General features: G+C 37.0%; 1 protein-coding gene across 12 annotated transcripts in view; it reads left to right on the top strand.

Moving 5' to 3' along the window:
• Positions 1 to 15,096, top strand: part of INPP4B (inositol polyphosphate-4-phosphatase type II B) — a 342,362-nt gene extending 327,266 nt beyond the window's left edge. For 11 of the 12 annotated variants that reach the window (XM_065687774.1, XM_065687770.1, XM_065687728.1 and 8 more), the window contains one exon: positions 8,401 to 9,642. In XM_065687774.1, the coding sequence (XP_065543846.1) occupies positions 8,401 to 8,575 (175 nt within the window). In that variant the 3' untranslated portion in view covers positions 8,576 to 9,642. Of the gene's footprint in view, positions 1 to 8,400; positions 9,643 to 9,821 lie in introns of those variants that run through there. The other variant, XM_065687745.1, reaches the window with a different exon arrangement.
• The last annotated feature ends 1,375 nt before the right edge of the window (positions 15,097 to 16,471 follow it).

Raw genomic sequence — 16,471 nt, 5'->3', positions numbered from 1 at the left:
ATTTGCTCTGAAGGAAGTGGATGGAAAATGCAGCGCATTTGGGATTCGAATAGGATGTAGTTTGCATTTTATGAAACTCTCTTAGTTATGACTAAAATCAACCTCCTAAACAAAAGATAAGTGTTTTATTGGTAGGACTGTTGAGTGCAATCTCCAGATTGCTGCAGTCTGCATCCCAGCCTATGTGTTTTGGGGTAAGTTTTGTTTAGCTGTCGACCTAGTGTGAGTAGGGGTGCTGCATTAGTGCTGCTCCTGGTACCAGCGCCACCAGCTAAAATCAGGTTTTGGTGCATTTTGTGATTGGGGAATCTACGTGTGTGCTAAATCCCTTTGCATAAATGCACCCACGTACTGTGAGGGACGTTAGCACTTGAAGAATGGCTGGGATCAGAACAGACCAGGTATCAAACTACTAATGTGTTCTAAAAAAAACTGTATCAGTATGTTGGTTGAAAGCAATTAATGAACTGGCATTGTTTATTTGAAATGGAAGAGTGGTTTTTCAGATCTTTCCGGTGATATTTTGTATGACTTTGGTTAATCTCATGAAGAGATGATGTGGATTGGTGTCATTAGTCATCAGCAGTCACATTCCTCCTGTTGTATATCTCAAACTGAATGTGCAGTTATAAAACAGTAAATTACAATATTCAAATTTATACTTCCTGCTGTTCAACACCCTCCTCACTTAAAATGACCTGAATTACAAATCCAATACAGATTGCGATCCTCTGTTTACACCAACAGTTCTCTCTGATTTTAATTCTGTCATTCTACCCATCGATTTGAACGTGTAGAAATTAACATCAGATTTTAAGCACCATTCTTCGTGCATGACTGTTTTGGTTGTACGAGAAGCCTTTTTTGCCTCTTAAATCAGCTTTGCCACTTGTTCTCACCATGGGGGGAAAAAGGCTAGAAAAAAATCTTTGCCAAAAGAAGAGGGATGATTCATGAAGATTTTTCATGGTCAACAGGAAGCATTTAAAATCTGATTAGACATAAAAAAGATAATTTATCATGGGTTTATGTTTCACTGTGCTATGTGAGCTGAATATATGATCATATTCTTCTTAAAGCTCCCTTGCTATGACAGCAACAGACCGGAAATAAGTGTGACTCACCGGCTAATTATAGTAGTGCCATAACCTTATGGCAGGGTAATGTCTCGTGTATTCAGAACTTACTCAAACATTGTAGTCATCATCATTTCACACCTGCTTAGATCTCTAAGAAACCCCAGATTCATCTTATGGCTTGGTTGTGGGTTTTTGCTTGGTTCTTTTCCTGCACAAAGACATAGATTGCATTTGCTTTAATATTGGTTGCACATTGGATTGAATTTCAAACCTTGCAAGAGAAGCTTGTCAGGAAAGATTTTGCAATTTTGTCCTGAACATTTCCCATATATGTAATCCTAATACTTTATAGAAGAGTGTCTGGGAAGATTATTAGAACCATATTTTTTTATAGAAAGAGAAACCTTTGTAGAATTTATGTGTAGTACTGCACAGCAGTATTGGTAAATAGTAGAATGAAACAGCAAATCCTCTGCTTGGAGAATAATAGAGGTGAAAATCATGTTTCAAAAACCACTCAGCTGGCTTGACAGGTAAAGAAGAATCTCTGCTGCGAACCCATCACTTTTCAGTTCTGAAGCTAATCTCTGGTAAGAAGACCAGAATGACTTTGCAGGACTTGAAGCCTCTGCCCATACTTGTAAATTAAAATCCCCTGGGGGATGTTTCTAGGACATGCTCTCAGTCATGAAATTATTAAATGTTTCCACGTATGATTATGGTGGATTTTAGCACTCTCTTAGGTGAACTCAGGGCAGTTTGGGAGTTGGCATGACCAAGGGACTGTTCCCAGGTGGTGGCTTCTGGCTGGTAATCTCTTTTGGCCGAAAAGGAGACAGATACAGAATGTGAACTTGATCTTGCTGTTCAGCTGCAGCAGCAGGGAACTGCTCAGGGAGGATTTAAACTGTTAATTTAGGTGTCTTAAAAGCAGCAGTGAGGAAAATGGGTTGTGATTCTACCTGGAATGTTTCCTTTATTTTTATTATATTTTCACTGTATGAATTTTGTCAATGTTACTATTTTACTATGTAGTTACTCTTTAAAATTGAAGGAAGAAACATTCTTGCAGGACTCTTGTATCGGTCACAAAGGAAGACACTAATTCTCCTGCAATCAGATGAGATTTCTGAAGTGCTGGACTAACACTGGGGGAGATGTATATTGTCAAATAGCACATCTTTTGTGCATATTAGATATAAACCTTGCAGTTGCCCTTTCATCTGCTTTTCAGTGTTAATGGTATGTTAAAAGTTAACATGGGCAAACAGTAGGGAGTTTACTTTGTGGTGAGCCAACAAGCCAACAATTTTGGGACAGAATGGACCAAACTGGGATTTTTTCTGTTTTCCAGATCTGTCTGAAATGCTGTCTAAACAAATAAAAAATGTTTAACTTAGCATTTAATATTTCAGCTTTTTCTCTCTGACTTTCTCTAATGTAGGACAATATTGAAACAGAAATGGCTTTCACAAACAGGAAGCTGAAATACTTCTCTTAGACTTTTTCCCATGTTGGGCTGAAGCTGTCAGGTGTGGTCTATTATGAATAGATCTGGATTAACATGTACTGTGTTTTCAGGAAGTTTAATATATGGCGTACAATAATCAAGCTCTAACTATATTGTCTAGTTTTGGTAAATAATAAAATACCTAATTTGGGAACTATTTTTGTTGTTACTAAACTGTAGTCATGTGAAAAAACAAATGGTGTTCCGATGTTTTATCATCGCATATTTAGCAAACAGTAGATGAGCACGTGCTTTTGTACCTTTTATACAAAGTATGAATATTTTCCTAAATTTTGTCTCAGAATTAGTTTAATGTCTTCCTCTTAATCTAGACGGTACATACAATCAGCTGATAGATTGTGAATACCTAGTTCAATCTGTAAGAGTCCACATCTTTCAGGAAGGGTGCTGCAGAGCAGGATTGCAGGGAGACATTTCTGTAGGCCAAAGCAAGAGTGAGTTGTGCTGTTCTGTTGCACTTGCCCCTGGATATTCAAAAACAGCTCAGCTGACAAAATTGGTGGGAAATTCAGACATTAATAATTAGTTTTAATTAGTTTGACTTCAGTGAGAACACATACACTGGAGTTTGAAAGAGAGCAGCTGTGTAATCTGACTTTTTACTTCACCATTCCTTCCAAAGTCCCCATGTCTATCTGTGTGATCACGTAAGACAGTTGGGTTTTCCTGGATGTGTTTGTGTGGGTGCAAGACCAAATGTCTCCTAGCCTCTTATTAAGTACTGCTGCAAGAGTGTGTATTAATGAATCTGGTGCTCTGCACTGAACCATTATGGCCTGTTCATAGTAGTGTTGAAAATCTGTAATGTGACCAGAGCTGAGCCTCCAGTACCCTGCTGTTTCTGGTCAGCTCCTCAAAATGGAATCTTCTTCTCTGGGCAGACTGAGGACCCTCAGTAACAGTGGTATAGTTTGAGCACAAAACACCTGAGTTACTGTATATTGACTGTTTTTCAAGATCTAGGTGTCATGTCATCATGACTACATTGTGAACTTGCTGCTTGGCCAAACTCAGTGGACAGGCCTTGTGTTATATCTTGTGCTCTCCTTTTTATGTTCTAAATGATGGTGTTAGAAAAGAACATTCTGGTGTTATAACCAAACGAGGGAGAGACAAAAGGAGCAGGAAAATAAAATATACTGATAAAAACAAAAAGAATAGAGAAAAAGGTTGCAGTACAAAAGGTAAAACAAAAAGAGGGAGGTTAAGGTGAAAATTTGATAAACACATTGGGTTGTTTGTATTGTTGATGTATGTTTAAATACCAGCTGTCTCCAAATCCCTGACTTGATTCAGTTCAGGATTCATATTCGAGGAATACTGGAACAGTATTCTTCGACCTGAACTGCTCATCGGTTTCAGTAATGCCAGTCGTTTGTTTTGAACCAGAGTGGAAATTATAGACTCACATAACCAGCAAAAATTGATTTCTAGCATCTTTTACTGTATCTAATACCATTTAGATTTGAGGAAAAAAATTTATGTTATTGACAACAATATGCATCAGGAAAAGAAATATTGTAAAGATTGTTGATACAGAAGATGTGTCTTATGGTTCCCTTCCATTTTGAAACAATGCAGAAACATTTTTTAACAAATTATTGGAGGTTTTATTGTATTGACTTTGTATCTTAACATAAAAGGTTGCTGCCCAGTATTCTGTTATATGTTTTATCTGAGTTCTGCTCCGATTCAGCAGTCCTCCAGGACTAGGCTGAGATCTGCTTATTTCCTTCTGAAACATGTTTTATTCTTCTAGATATTATAGTGCAGCATCTACATGATGGCCAAGAGATGTTCACAAGGACAAATCTTTCTCCTTTGAAAACTTTAAGGCTGCCTTCTAGAACTGTAGTGCAGCATGTTGAAACACTTGATTCTTCTCTGAAGTATTTAGAGTGAATCACAGTAACATGTGTAATGTAGAAATTAAGCTGCTTTCACTCCAAAAAAACCTGTGGGGTTGGGTTTTGTTTTGTTTCTTAAAAAAAAGCAAGCAAGCAGACAGTATTCTGTTTAGAGTCTCTGAGGGCTGAAAACACACTTCACAGGTTTTTTTCTTGAAAGTTCTTGATTGTGATAGTCTTAAAAGGAGTAAGTAAGTAAGTAAAATTGTGTAAGATTTAGAACTGTTAGCAATCCCTTCTAGTTGAAGAAATATTTGTGCTGCTGTTGTTGGATGGGATTAAAGAGAAGCATCCATCTCACTCTTGCCGTTTGTCTGTGTCAGCACTGGAGTTTGACAAGAAAAAACCCAACTGGCCCAGAAACTGCTTGCTTTAGTCTGTCTGCAATAAAGGAAAATTTCCTCAAAGTATGCGTACTGCAAGACATGAATTCAGACTGAAGTCCTGCTAGCACATGGGGTCCTTGTGTTGGTAAAGAGCCGCCTATCTATTCTACCTGAAGCACTTCTTTAGGACACTTTCAAATTTCTAGTATCATTAGTAGCTGGAGCTGGAAAAGTTCTAACAAGAGAAGCATATATCCCAACGTGATAAAATGCAACTCCAAAAACCTTGCACAGGGTTGTCATTGTGACTGATAACCAAAAGCCAGACTATGCCCTCATATGTGTGCTTGGCTTTATAAGGACTCTTGAGAGGCTTCTTTTTTCCTCACATCATTTTCATTGTCTCTGCTCCACTGCTTAGAGGTTCAAACAATTTATCATCTGAATTTAAAAACAACAGAGAATACCTGCTGTTTTGCCTTTGCCTCGTTTGATAGGTATGCAGCATTATCCCAATAGGAGTTTAAGATGATAAAATACCAAGTGAGATAGAAGGCAGACTGAAATGGTTATATCATCATTAAACTTACAGCACCCTTGGCTGTTATGATGTTATATTGGTGCTATGTTGTAAGCCTCAAATGAACAATTTGAAAGTAAGTAAATAGAAATAGTACTGTAGGTTGGAGAGGTGTTCACGTCCCTAGATGTTAACGGATTTAGAAGCTTTCACTATTCCTCTTTAAATTGAGTATGTGTGTATGAAATAAAAACTTGTTGGGTATTTTGGGAGTCATCTTCCTTCCCTTTGGTGTGAGTTGGGTGTATGGTTTGTGATGGAAGGGTCATCCAAAACGATAGCTACACCATAACAGGGTCAGATGTCACTGTTCTGGTTGTGCTGAGTGTCAGTCAGAAGGCAAATCAATCCAGCTGACGTGGCGCCAGCTGAATTCGTGCTGTTTGCAGGAAAACTTCTACAGGTGTTGATGAGCCAGGGGAAGCAGTGTTGTCATGCTGCTGACAGCTGGGTGTAGGGCCTCGCTTTAACTAGATACATTAGTCACTGCAGAGAATGCTTTAAGATGTGTGAGAAGACATTGTAACTGCAGCGCATTGAAAAGTATTAGCAGAGCTTAGCAAGGCATCTGTCTGTGATCAAATATTCCTCTTAAATTAAATGCATGTTTAGGTATTCCACTCAGCCTGTTCTTAGGAAGCTGACAATGGAGTTGGATCCTCTTGCTCTATTTTGAAGAATCTTGCATAGAATGATATGACTAATTTTGGAACAGAAGTCTCTGTGCATCAGCTGTTCACTGTGGTTTCTCTGGGGGGAAGATAGAACTTTTTATGTTGAAAGACGCTGATTGTTCTTTTCAATGTATCAAAGAACAAATGTACTGTAGGTTTTTCTGTTGGAAATAAAATCATAGAAGAAATGGCTTTTATCTGCATTTCCATCATTACATCTGCGTAAATGTCACCGATGCTAATGGGACTTGTAGAAACATAGATAAAAGACAGTCACACTGTCAATGAGACATGGAGTAAAACAGAGCAAGGCAAATGGCAGAAGTAGGAGGGTTCCTTCCTGAAGAGGCAACCTGTAAATGTGTGTAACTCAACCAGCTCAGAGTAAAGTGTTAGCATGCAAAGCTAAGGCTGTACCTCATAGTGGCTAATGCCATTGACTGTGCAAACTTGCTGAATGTTGAACTTTGTTGCTACCTATGTGGATCATTTCAGAGGAAAGAGTTTGGTCTGTGTATCTGCTGTGCCATAGGTGCACATATGAAGTCTATGGTGGAAGACACCCAGAAGGACAGTCCAAAAGCACCTGGGCTTTGTGACTAGGACTGAATAGACAGGACTATGAGGGTTGAGCTAGAGCTCTTCATTGTGGGCGTGATGGGGGAGAAGTGAAACCAGCAGGCTCACCTCCAAGAGTAGAAAAGGACTGAGGGGACAGTGCAAAAGGGTCAAAGAGGCAAACTTGTGGGACCCTGGAGAGATTAAGGAAGGAAAAGGAAAAACAGCAGGCAAAATGTTTTAAAAGTACATAAAGATACATGATAAAGGAGAAAATTAACAAAGAGCAATGCAATTAGTCCTCAGCTGATCCCAAATGTTAATGTTATCACTGTGAGCAGAAGAGGAAGGAAGTTCTGGGGGTGGACCATAGGAAAAAGGTGTTTACTGGGTTGGTCTGATACAGAACATGGAGTTATTTCTTTTGATATAAGCCACAGTGTTGACAAAGTCAGCATATCATACAGTTCCTTGTTCCTTGACAGTTTCTGAAAGAATTTTGTCTAAAATACTGTAAATGCAGTTCTTGCACCTCTCTTGCTATCCAAGCTCAAGAAACTCAACACTGCCTTTTAACATGCAGGTCAGAAGGGTAGGCTTTCTGTAACATGAAGTGATTGCTGATGTCTTTGATGCACCCTTCTCATTTTACCTGGCATTGTGTGATACTACCTTTACTGTTCTGCAGCCTCTTTATAGTCTGCCAGCATTTTCTTTCTTGAAAATTAGCATAATTGGGACATGTGCTGCTGAAAAAGCACTGTGTCATAATTTGTATATTTGGTTATTCTCAGGTCCACAGGGAAAAATTGTGAGTTTTCTTTTCATCCCAGAATATTCATAGTACATAGAGAAGTGAAAATCTTCTAAGTCCTTACTGGCCAAAGGACTAATAAGGACTCCTGAGTATATACCAATGAAGTTAAGTTTGGAGGGATTGAAGGTTATAGTTGAAGTATACATAATTCTGCTTGCAGAGAAGCTACCAAGACTACAATAGAAGAGGTTGACAGTGATTTGAAAGTATTCCTGCTGCTCTGACAGGACGGTGACTGTGCAACTTCAAGTGATTTAGTAGAGGTTTGCTGTAACCAGATTAGTTCCTGGCTGAGTTGAGTTGACTTGACAAAGGTATAAGGTAATTACAGGAATGTAGGTGTGAGCCTTTAGATAGAAAGAATTGCTGCTGACTTCCACCAGCACTGGTGAATTTTTTAAGGAGTCAATATACCATCATTTAAAACTGTTGAAGGATAGTTGTTAATTCTTTCAAAAAAGAGCATGTGCCCATTCTTTTTCTGCCTATATATTTCCTAATAGATAATGAAGCAGGACTGAAAAGCCTGCAAACACCATGGAGACAGTCTTTTGTCAGTGTTGCATCGTGACATATGCATGATCTTTTTTTCTTTGCTTCCTTAATATTTTTTTAACTTCTCTTATTTCATTTCTGTTCTATGTGTGTGTTCATTTTAGTGGTAGTATAGTTCATCTCATAAGTTATTTAACATTAACTTGTGAATACTACTCCAAGGCAACTAGCAGGCTTAATAACCTTTTAGACACCTGGTCATCGTGCTGCTCATATCAGCTGTAGAGACACAATAAATATATTGGAAGTACTTATCATAAATTTCTTTCATTGAAATGGTTATATGGTTTCACTTTGTCAAAATACTTACATGTTGGCTTTCTTTGCTGTTTAAATGCTGTTCTGTTTGTTCCTAACTTCCCCTGTTTAACAGCAGACAAACCCAGGGAGCACTGAATGAATCGGATGATCCCGAAACAGGCTGTCTAACTGATAACAAGCCAACTTCTCGACACTTCTATCCTGTCGCCTTGCTGCTTGTCAGCTCACACTTGCTGGTTGTGTGGCTTATCTTAAGTCTTGCTTTGCTATTAGCCAAATATCAATAAACTTCACTCGTGTTCCTTTCTTTTCTACAAACAGCAACAAACTAACTTTAGAAAAAGGAATTATGCTGTAATATTTCTACAATCTCAGACCCCAAGGATTTGTCTTTAAGATAGAAATGACTGAAATGTATTATGTTTTTGTTAATTTTTTTTCCAAACTTTAAGAAATATACTATGCATTGAGTGAATTGATTTGCTCTTTCTGTTTATGGTAGAGCTTTCCCACTTTAATTAGCTCAAAGAAAGCCCGCTTACAATGCTGTCACTGTATACAAGAAGATGTGGAATCCTGAATGCTTGAACTCCTCTTTCCAGAGTAATTAGTCTGACAAAAAAAAAAAAAATTAAAAAAGAATTTGCACAACACAAACTAACCCCTAGACAAATATTTCAGGGTGGTGGTTTGTGAGACTTAACTTTCTCTGTGTTATTTTCATTGCTACTAGTTGATGAGATCCTTTTTGTTTAACAAACGATTATTACTTTACTACAACTAACCACTTTCTGTCAAGTAACTTAATGGAATGGAGTAGGTTCTGTTTTGTAATGAAATTCACCTGTTTGTAATTGTTGCTTTAGTTGCTTTTGCTTTCAAGACACTTTTATATTCTTTTTAACAAAGTCCTGTTTATGTCTTGATGCACCACTTTGGCACTTGTGACTTTTGTACTCTATGTGAAGAAACATCATTCCTTTCTAAAGCAGAGTGTTGCATTGGGCTGTTTGAAAAGCTTTTTTTTTTTTTTTCTTATTCTTCATTGCAAAGCTGAACATACGAGAAAAGAAGCAGAGATGAAACTTTCCTTTGCAAATCTCTAGGGCCAGACTTAATAAAATGCCTTATTCCTAGAATACGCATTTTTAGGGCAATGTGTACTCTAACATATATAGCAAACAATTTGGAAAAAAAAACTATGAGAAGGTTTAAGAGGCAAATATATTTATGGAATTAGAACAAATGAATAATTAAAGTATTTAAATTATTTTTACTAAACTTTAAAACCTCAAGGGCAAATATATTGGAGGGGGGGAAATCTTATCACCTATTTCTGAGGGCAATAACTGTACTGGGCCTGGCCTTGGATTTAATTTTGTAAGATGTATCATCACTTGTGGAAAACAAAAATGTAAAGTTGAATCTTTGTTATTTTTACTTCAACTGTTGCTGAAACTCTGCAATGAACAAATAAAGCGTATTTATTTATTCTGTGTTTCATGAAGTTGTACTTTTTCCCCCTTTCACTAGAGAAGGATGCCGCATAGAGAATGTGCTGAAGAATGTCAAATGCAGAAAGTATGCATTCAACATGATACAGCTGATGGCTTTCCCAAAGTACTACAGACCTCCAGAAGGGACATATGGAAAAGCTGACACCTAAGTTTAACAAAAGTGTGATCAGGAACATACATCATGCTAATTAGTGAATATAAAAATCGCTGTTTATAGCTTACTAATTGGGAATGTGTAACCAGTTGAGGTGTTATTTTTATCAGGTTTTATCATTATACATTAAAATAACTTCAGTTAGTCATTATGAAATAAAATACCATGAAATGCAGTGGACTGAATATTCTCAAAGCCAAATATATTCAACTCTTCTTTGTGAAGCTGAAGGTTAGTATGACTCATACGCCAGCTGGAATTAGTTATTTGGGTCATTTGATTGAAGATTACAAAGGCAAATGTCATTTGCTATAGGAACTGAGGTTAGCAATCTGCAAGGTGACATACTGACTCCGAACCAAAACCTGAGATTTTATTTAAGGGGTCTCTTACTGCTGAAAATGGTGTTTTCTGGAACCAGCATGGCACCAAGGTCTTGATCACTAATGATGAAATCCTTCACGGAAGTGTTTACAAAAGATTCTAATGTTAATGGCTGGGTTAAATATAATGTTAGTAATTACATTTATCTTCATTACATAAGCGTGGTAGCTTCTTAATATGTTTTTTGTAATTACAGCCTGTAATTTCAGTAATTCCATTCTGATTCTTTGCAGTTTATTTGGGTGTATCATTCTTGGCTTGCTGTACCACAGCCAAATAACACTCATTTCACTTTCTTATAAATCACATTGAAATCAGGGGGATTAATTCTTCAGTAAGTTGACCTGAATTTGACCTGTCTTGTTCACGTTTACTATAAACCCTTAAAAATATACATTCTTTAGAGGTAAGAAAAATTAGTTATATATACAGGAGACAATGTATCTTCAGGCTATAAAGACATGTATGTTATTACAGAGCCTAAGTGATATGTTATAATTATGAGTAACCTGCTGTATTTAGGACTAGTTAGCCACTGCAGCTGGTTTATATCGACTTTGTAATGCTGCATGTAGACACTGTAGGATGAAGAACTATCAGCTTTCAAAATGAATGTTAGTGCTTCTGCCAGCTTGTGTTAGTCCTGAAATCTGTCTTCCAAAGAACATTTGTGTTTTCTAATTGTGTCTATTTATTGCTGCCTTCTGCCTCCCAGAGAGAAATACAGTTAACCCCCCTGCTATTCACTGGTTACTGACCTTTATGTAATGCCTTCATTTTGAGAAAAAAAAAAATATCTGGAGCAGAAGTGTGAGAATTTTATTTGAATGAAACCTCACTGGGAATGTGCACATCTGGAGGAAATTGTAATTACCATGGATAAAGAATTTAATGTTTTCTTACTGCTATGGAAGTCAAAGAAATCTCGATGCACTGTGAGTTATAATTTGTTATTTTTAATCCATTAATGTCCATTACCTGGGTATAAATCTGTAACTATACCAGTAAAAATTATATTTAAGAGCCTGATTCTGCAAATTCTAATTGGATAATTACATGCAGATGATCTAAAATTAAAGCCATCTTGTATATTTGCATGATCAGGCTTTGGGGCTTGTAGAACATCAGGAAGACACCCTTGTTCCAATATTCATTGACTTCAGTGGAGCCAGGAATTCACCTATACAATATGTTTACCTAACTAATTGGAACTTTTTTCAAAGAAAAGTAGGTCATTTAAATGGTATATTGATGCATATGTCGATTATTTTATAATGCGCTGTCATGAATTACTTCTTTGTTCTTCTGGAACGTATTACTTCGACAGATGTCAAAAGAGTTGGTGTTGCATCATAGCTAAGCTCAGGCAGATGAGAATATGATGCCTTGATATTTTCCTGTTGTGTAGCAGTAGAAGTGGGCACTTTTGGGTGGGTGGACATGTTCATAAATTTGCGTTTGGGTCTTTAACTATAGCATAGCTGGTCTGTACAAAACTTTTTTTTACGGAACATAAGTCTTCCTAGGGCAGTAAAGTTTTGTTCTGTTACTGCACTAGCCCTCACTATCTGCTGTTTGTTATTAGCTTAAAAATACCTACATGTGCAATTTAGAACTAGCAGTAAATTCCTTGTGCATCTGTGAAATAATCCTAGAGATGTACAGGAGAGAATGCTGCCTTCCTAGTGTAATTCTGAAGCAAGCTGTTAAAGTCTCTGTGGGGATGGTATTCACTGGTGAGTACTATGGTTTCCTATAATTCTTCATTTCATGTCCCATGGGCATCCTGTCAAGTTCAAAATACGAAATTTTATAGATTTTCTTTTTTAATAGGAAAATAGCCTTTCAAGATCTTGTCTCAGCACTTTGATCCCATTTGGGTTCCAAATTGCCGTTAACACTATCGTGTTACTTTTATATTGAAGATTTTTTCCCCATATATTTTCTGGGGGATGGTGGGATGGGGAAAAGAAAAAAAGGCATTGCACTCCTGTCCTTTTTTAACAGCCTTTCCCATCATGTCTTCTGAAACTAAATGACACAGAAGAGAAACCAAACCCCACATCAGTGTACTTACAGTGAAACTTCATTGCGCTTGGGCCATTACAGAAGAGTAGGCTGTGTTTTGAACTGAACAGGCTGTGCTTTTTCAAGCCAGTTCTTTTGTTGCAACATCTTTTTGTAGGTCATGAAACCCTTGTATAACCAACTGATGTGGTTCAAAGTCTCCTAAAAGAGCCTTGTTGCTGCTTCAGTACTGAATCAGGCTCAAATGTTCCCTGGTTTGGGCATTGGCTGCTGTGGGCTACTGGAGGCCATACAAGCAAAGGCTGGGTCATTAAAGCAGAACTGTCAGCTGAGCATGGATTCCAAACAAGTGGGTTTTCTGGTTTGCTTTTTATGAAGAAACAAAGAGGGTTTGCTGCAGTTTGGTAGTTACATTACTTGGAGTACTCTTTGTGGAAGCTGCTTCAACCCCTGTGCATTGTTTGAATACCTAACAGAAGAGTTAAATCATCTTTGAGGTGTTGCACCTATCCTTGTAGTTCTCTGTGAGTAAAATTAAGCAGATGAATTTTTATGAGCAAACTACACCATTTGTTTTGCAAAGGGTTAAGGGAAGTATTCTGATTTTGGTGGCAGATTCACAGAAGATGTTCCGTATCTCCTGTTAAAACTTAGAATTCTAAGTTATGAAATAATCTACTTTGAGGGGAGAGCAGTTCTCAAGGGCTAGGAGATGAACCTCCAAAGATATATCTGGTATCTAAAGCTAAATCCTACTTACTTACTGAGGACATTATTTGTAGAAATAAAGTCATCAGGATCTGCCTTGAGCAATCCTGAAATAAGGGTCTCTAGCTTTGAATATCTGTATAATGCATTACAGGTTTATATGGGGGGGTTGTGCCACAGACTAGTGTCTAAATAGAGGTTAAAATTGGTGGGGTTTTTTCCTCAGAGTTGACTGTAATACTGTTATAATGTATAACATGCCTAGACCTGATGTTATTAAGTGGCCTTCTTTTAGGAAGTATAAAATATATTCTTATTAATGTTTATACTTTGGGTTTTATAGAGCAACTAGGAGACAGAAGTTTTTTATTATGTTATCTGATTTTTGTCTATGTGAAGCTGTGTATTTTCATGGAATGCTAGCAATGTATGTGTTATAAAGAAAAAACAATTTAGGAGGACATCCAAAACAAAATATTAACTGAGGAAGAGCCTTAATGAAGCCGTTTGCAATGTTAATTTTTTGTGCTGTCTGAATTTTGACATTAGGTAAACGAAATAAGGGAATTAACAAACACTTTATGTGTCTAAATCAATCAGTCCTGATGAAAATTCACTTATTTATAGTGAAATAAATTGTAATGGTATTCTAAATCATTGCTAGTAATGTAAGTGGAAAAAAATGCAACATATCATTTCAAAGCCCACTGTATAATATGCCTATTAAGAGCTTCAGAAAATAAGCTAATTTTTATTTCTAGTTTAAGCGCAAGTTCCAGGAAATCCTGTGGGCCACTTATAAAAAGCAGAAAATGCACTGAACATCAACCAGTGTAGTAAAGAAAGAAATGACATTTAAAACTATGTAGCAAAATTACTTTTGGAATTAATGTATGTAATCAGTTAACAGCCTTAAATGTCTATCATGTCAGTTGGCTGTTGTAAACTTGAAACCATTTATATCTATAGTAATGCTTTTTCTAATTGTAAAGAAATTGAGCTGTACAGGCAATGCCATGAGACATGAATTTGCATCTTTTCACTTATTTGTAGCTTAAAAGCAGATGTGTACAATCAAAGTGCTTTACAATAACTTAGTGTTCTTCACAACAAAACTTACCTTGTCAATTGCATGTTAAAATAAATAAATAAATAAATACACAAATACCTTTTTAAAGCAGAAAAGAAAAAAAATCACAGACTTCAGTCTCTGGAACATTGCTTTTGTTTTTCTTTAGTCACGCAGCACGTTGACTGTTGTATTGCCAGAGCATTCAGCTTAGACTCTGCAGCACTCAAGCATTTATTTAATCTCTCTCTTATAACATCTGCTGAGTAAGTAATATAACAACAATAAATTTCAGCATGATACTCATGATGCAAGATTAAAAACTTACATTTGCTGAAATAAACATGAAACTTAATACTTCAGAATACGTAAACCAGAGGACTCTTTTGAGCCAATATATTTGTATTCCAAAGAGATGAAACATAAGGCATGAGGTTTGCGTGCTGACAGGGAGGAAGAGTTACAGTAGAAATCTGGCTGTGATAATAGAGTGCCCTGGATCTGTGTACTTTGGAATGCTGAGATTTGGACCATACTGCTCTTACTTAGATCTCTTAACTGTTGGCAGTGGTGTTTTGTACTCTTTCCATGCACGCAAAGTGCTTTGAAAGTTCTCAGCACTTCTCTTTTGTTTATGAATGGTCTGACTTTAGAATTTCTAAAATCCCTAATTACTTTGGTACTTGTTTTCATTTTGTACAGCTATTCCTTGTAATGTTCCTGTCTCACACTCTGGAGCACATGGGGCTGTGTATAAGTAACATCAATAGCACTTCAGTCCATAGTGTGTGTTTGTTCAGAGAAATGAAGCACAACTATAGCAATTCAACTCTTTATATTTCAGGATTTAGCATTTTTGTTTCATTGCTGTCTGTAAGCCATGTCCATTGTACACTGTGTGTATATTTTTATTTAAATAAATGTGATGTTTATTTTTTATGTTTCTGACTTACTTTGTTTGTGACTCATTTTTCATTTTCATTACGGTGGTGTTGCTCAGATCACGCATGATGCTGGGAGTGGGTTCCCTCCTAAAGGAGTCAATGGAAGCCCTCCCACAGGTCTCATCTCTGCTAGGAGCAAATATTTGAGAATACAACAGTAAAAAGTCTGCAATGGCCATAAATTCATTGTTCGTATTGTTCCTAGTATTACTACAACTTTCATCTCGGAGCCAGGTGGGTCCTGCATTTTCTAATTTAAAACAATGTTTATGTAAACATAAGGAAACCTGTTTCACGTAACTATTAATCTGTGAAGTTATTCAATGTAACAGAGGTGGAATTAACATCTTCCATTATTAAGACTTAAAACGTGATGTGGCATGCTTTGGCTGGTATTTTGTCTTCACTGTCTAAATGCTGGATTCTAGACCTTGGACAACAAGTAAGGGTTGCTTGTTGCATACTTTACTTTCTCTGTTTATATGTTAGCATGTTTAGTTGTTTTATTGTGATAAATAGAGTGAAATTTTAATTCCCTACAAGGTTCTTGGTAACTCCCATTAGAAAGCACCAGGAACTAATGTTGAAAAGCTGTTAGCATTCAGCCTAGGAATTTTTTCTCATAGTAATAAAAGTGGCAGTCTTTAAAAACTACTTTGTCTCACTTTGCATGCTTGTGGATTTTATCTTCCATGTCAGCTGGGAACCACTTTTCTCGTGACAATGCAAGGGTGAAAAGGAGAAAGAGCCTACAGCTGTAATGAGATAATAGACTGGTATCATAGTAAAAACACATTTTCATCAATTCCCTTTCCAAAGTTACTTTGCGTTATGTTTGAGTAGAAGTATGCCCTGATGTTTCTGAACCACGGTCTGCAGTGGTCTGCATTGGGCTGTGTGTTGTTGGCATGAGGGTATATGTACACAAATGCTGCTTCTGGTATGCAAGTCCTTGACAGCTATCCTGTGCACTTAGTGTTGAATCTTGTATGGATCACAACCTTTCATAGTTGTGACAGCTGTTGTTAATGGAATTAAGGACAGTAAGAGTCTAGATGCAAACTGGTCTGCGTGCTGCTTACTTTGCCCAAATAAACAGACCCTATGCATTTCTGTGTAGGCTGTCCAAGCACAGCCCTAACCCCATACATAGATGAGAAGTACACTCGCTCTGCTGCAGAAGACTTTTGGCATTGTTAGTGGAGATCATGTAAATGCTTCCAGATTAACTGGGGTAAGAAGCTGATTTCAAAGAGTAGCTGAGATTTTTTTTTCTTGTGTGTATATATAGGTATGCACATGCATATTATATATACACCTGCATATTCTTGATATACTGTGGGGTAAGGAAAGGCAGTTAAATAAGATCAAGTAAAAAG

The sequence above is a fragment of the Lathamus discolor genome, chromosome 1 (assembly GCF_037157495.1).
Source record: "Lathamus discolor isolate bLatDis1 chromosome 1, bLatDis1.hap1, whole genome shotgun sequence".
Taxonomy (NCBI): Eukaryota; Metazoa; Chordata; class Aves; order Psittaciformes; family Psittacidae; genus Lathamus; species Lathamus discolor.
This window is presented reverse-complemented; position numbering and strand designations above follow the sequence as displayed.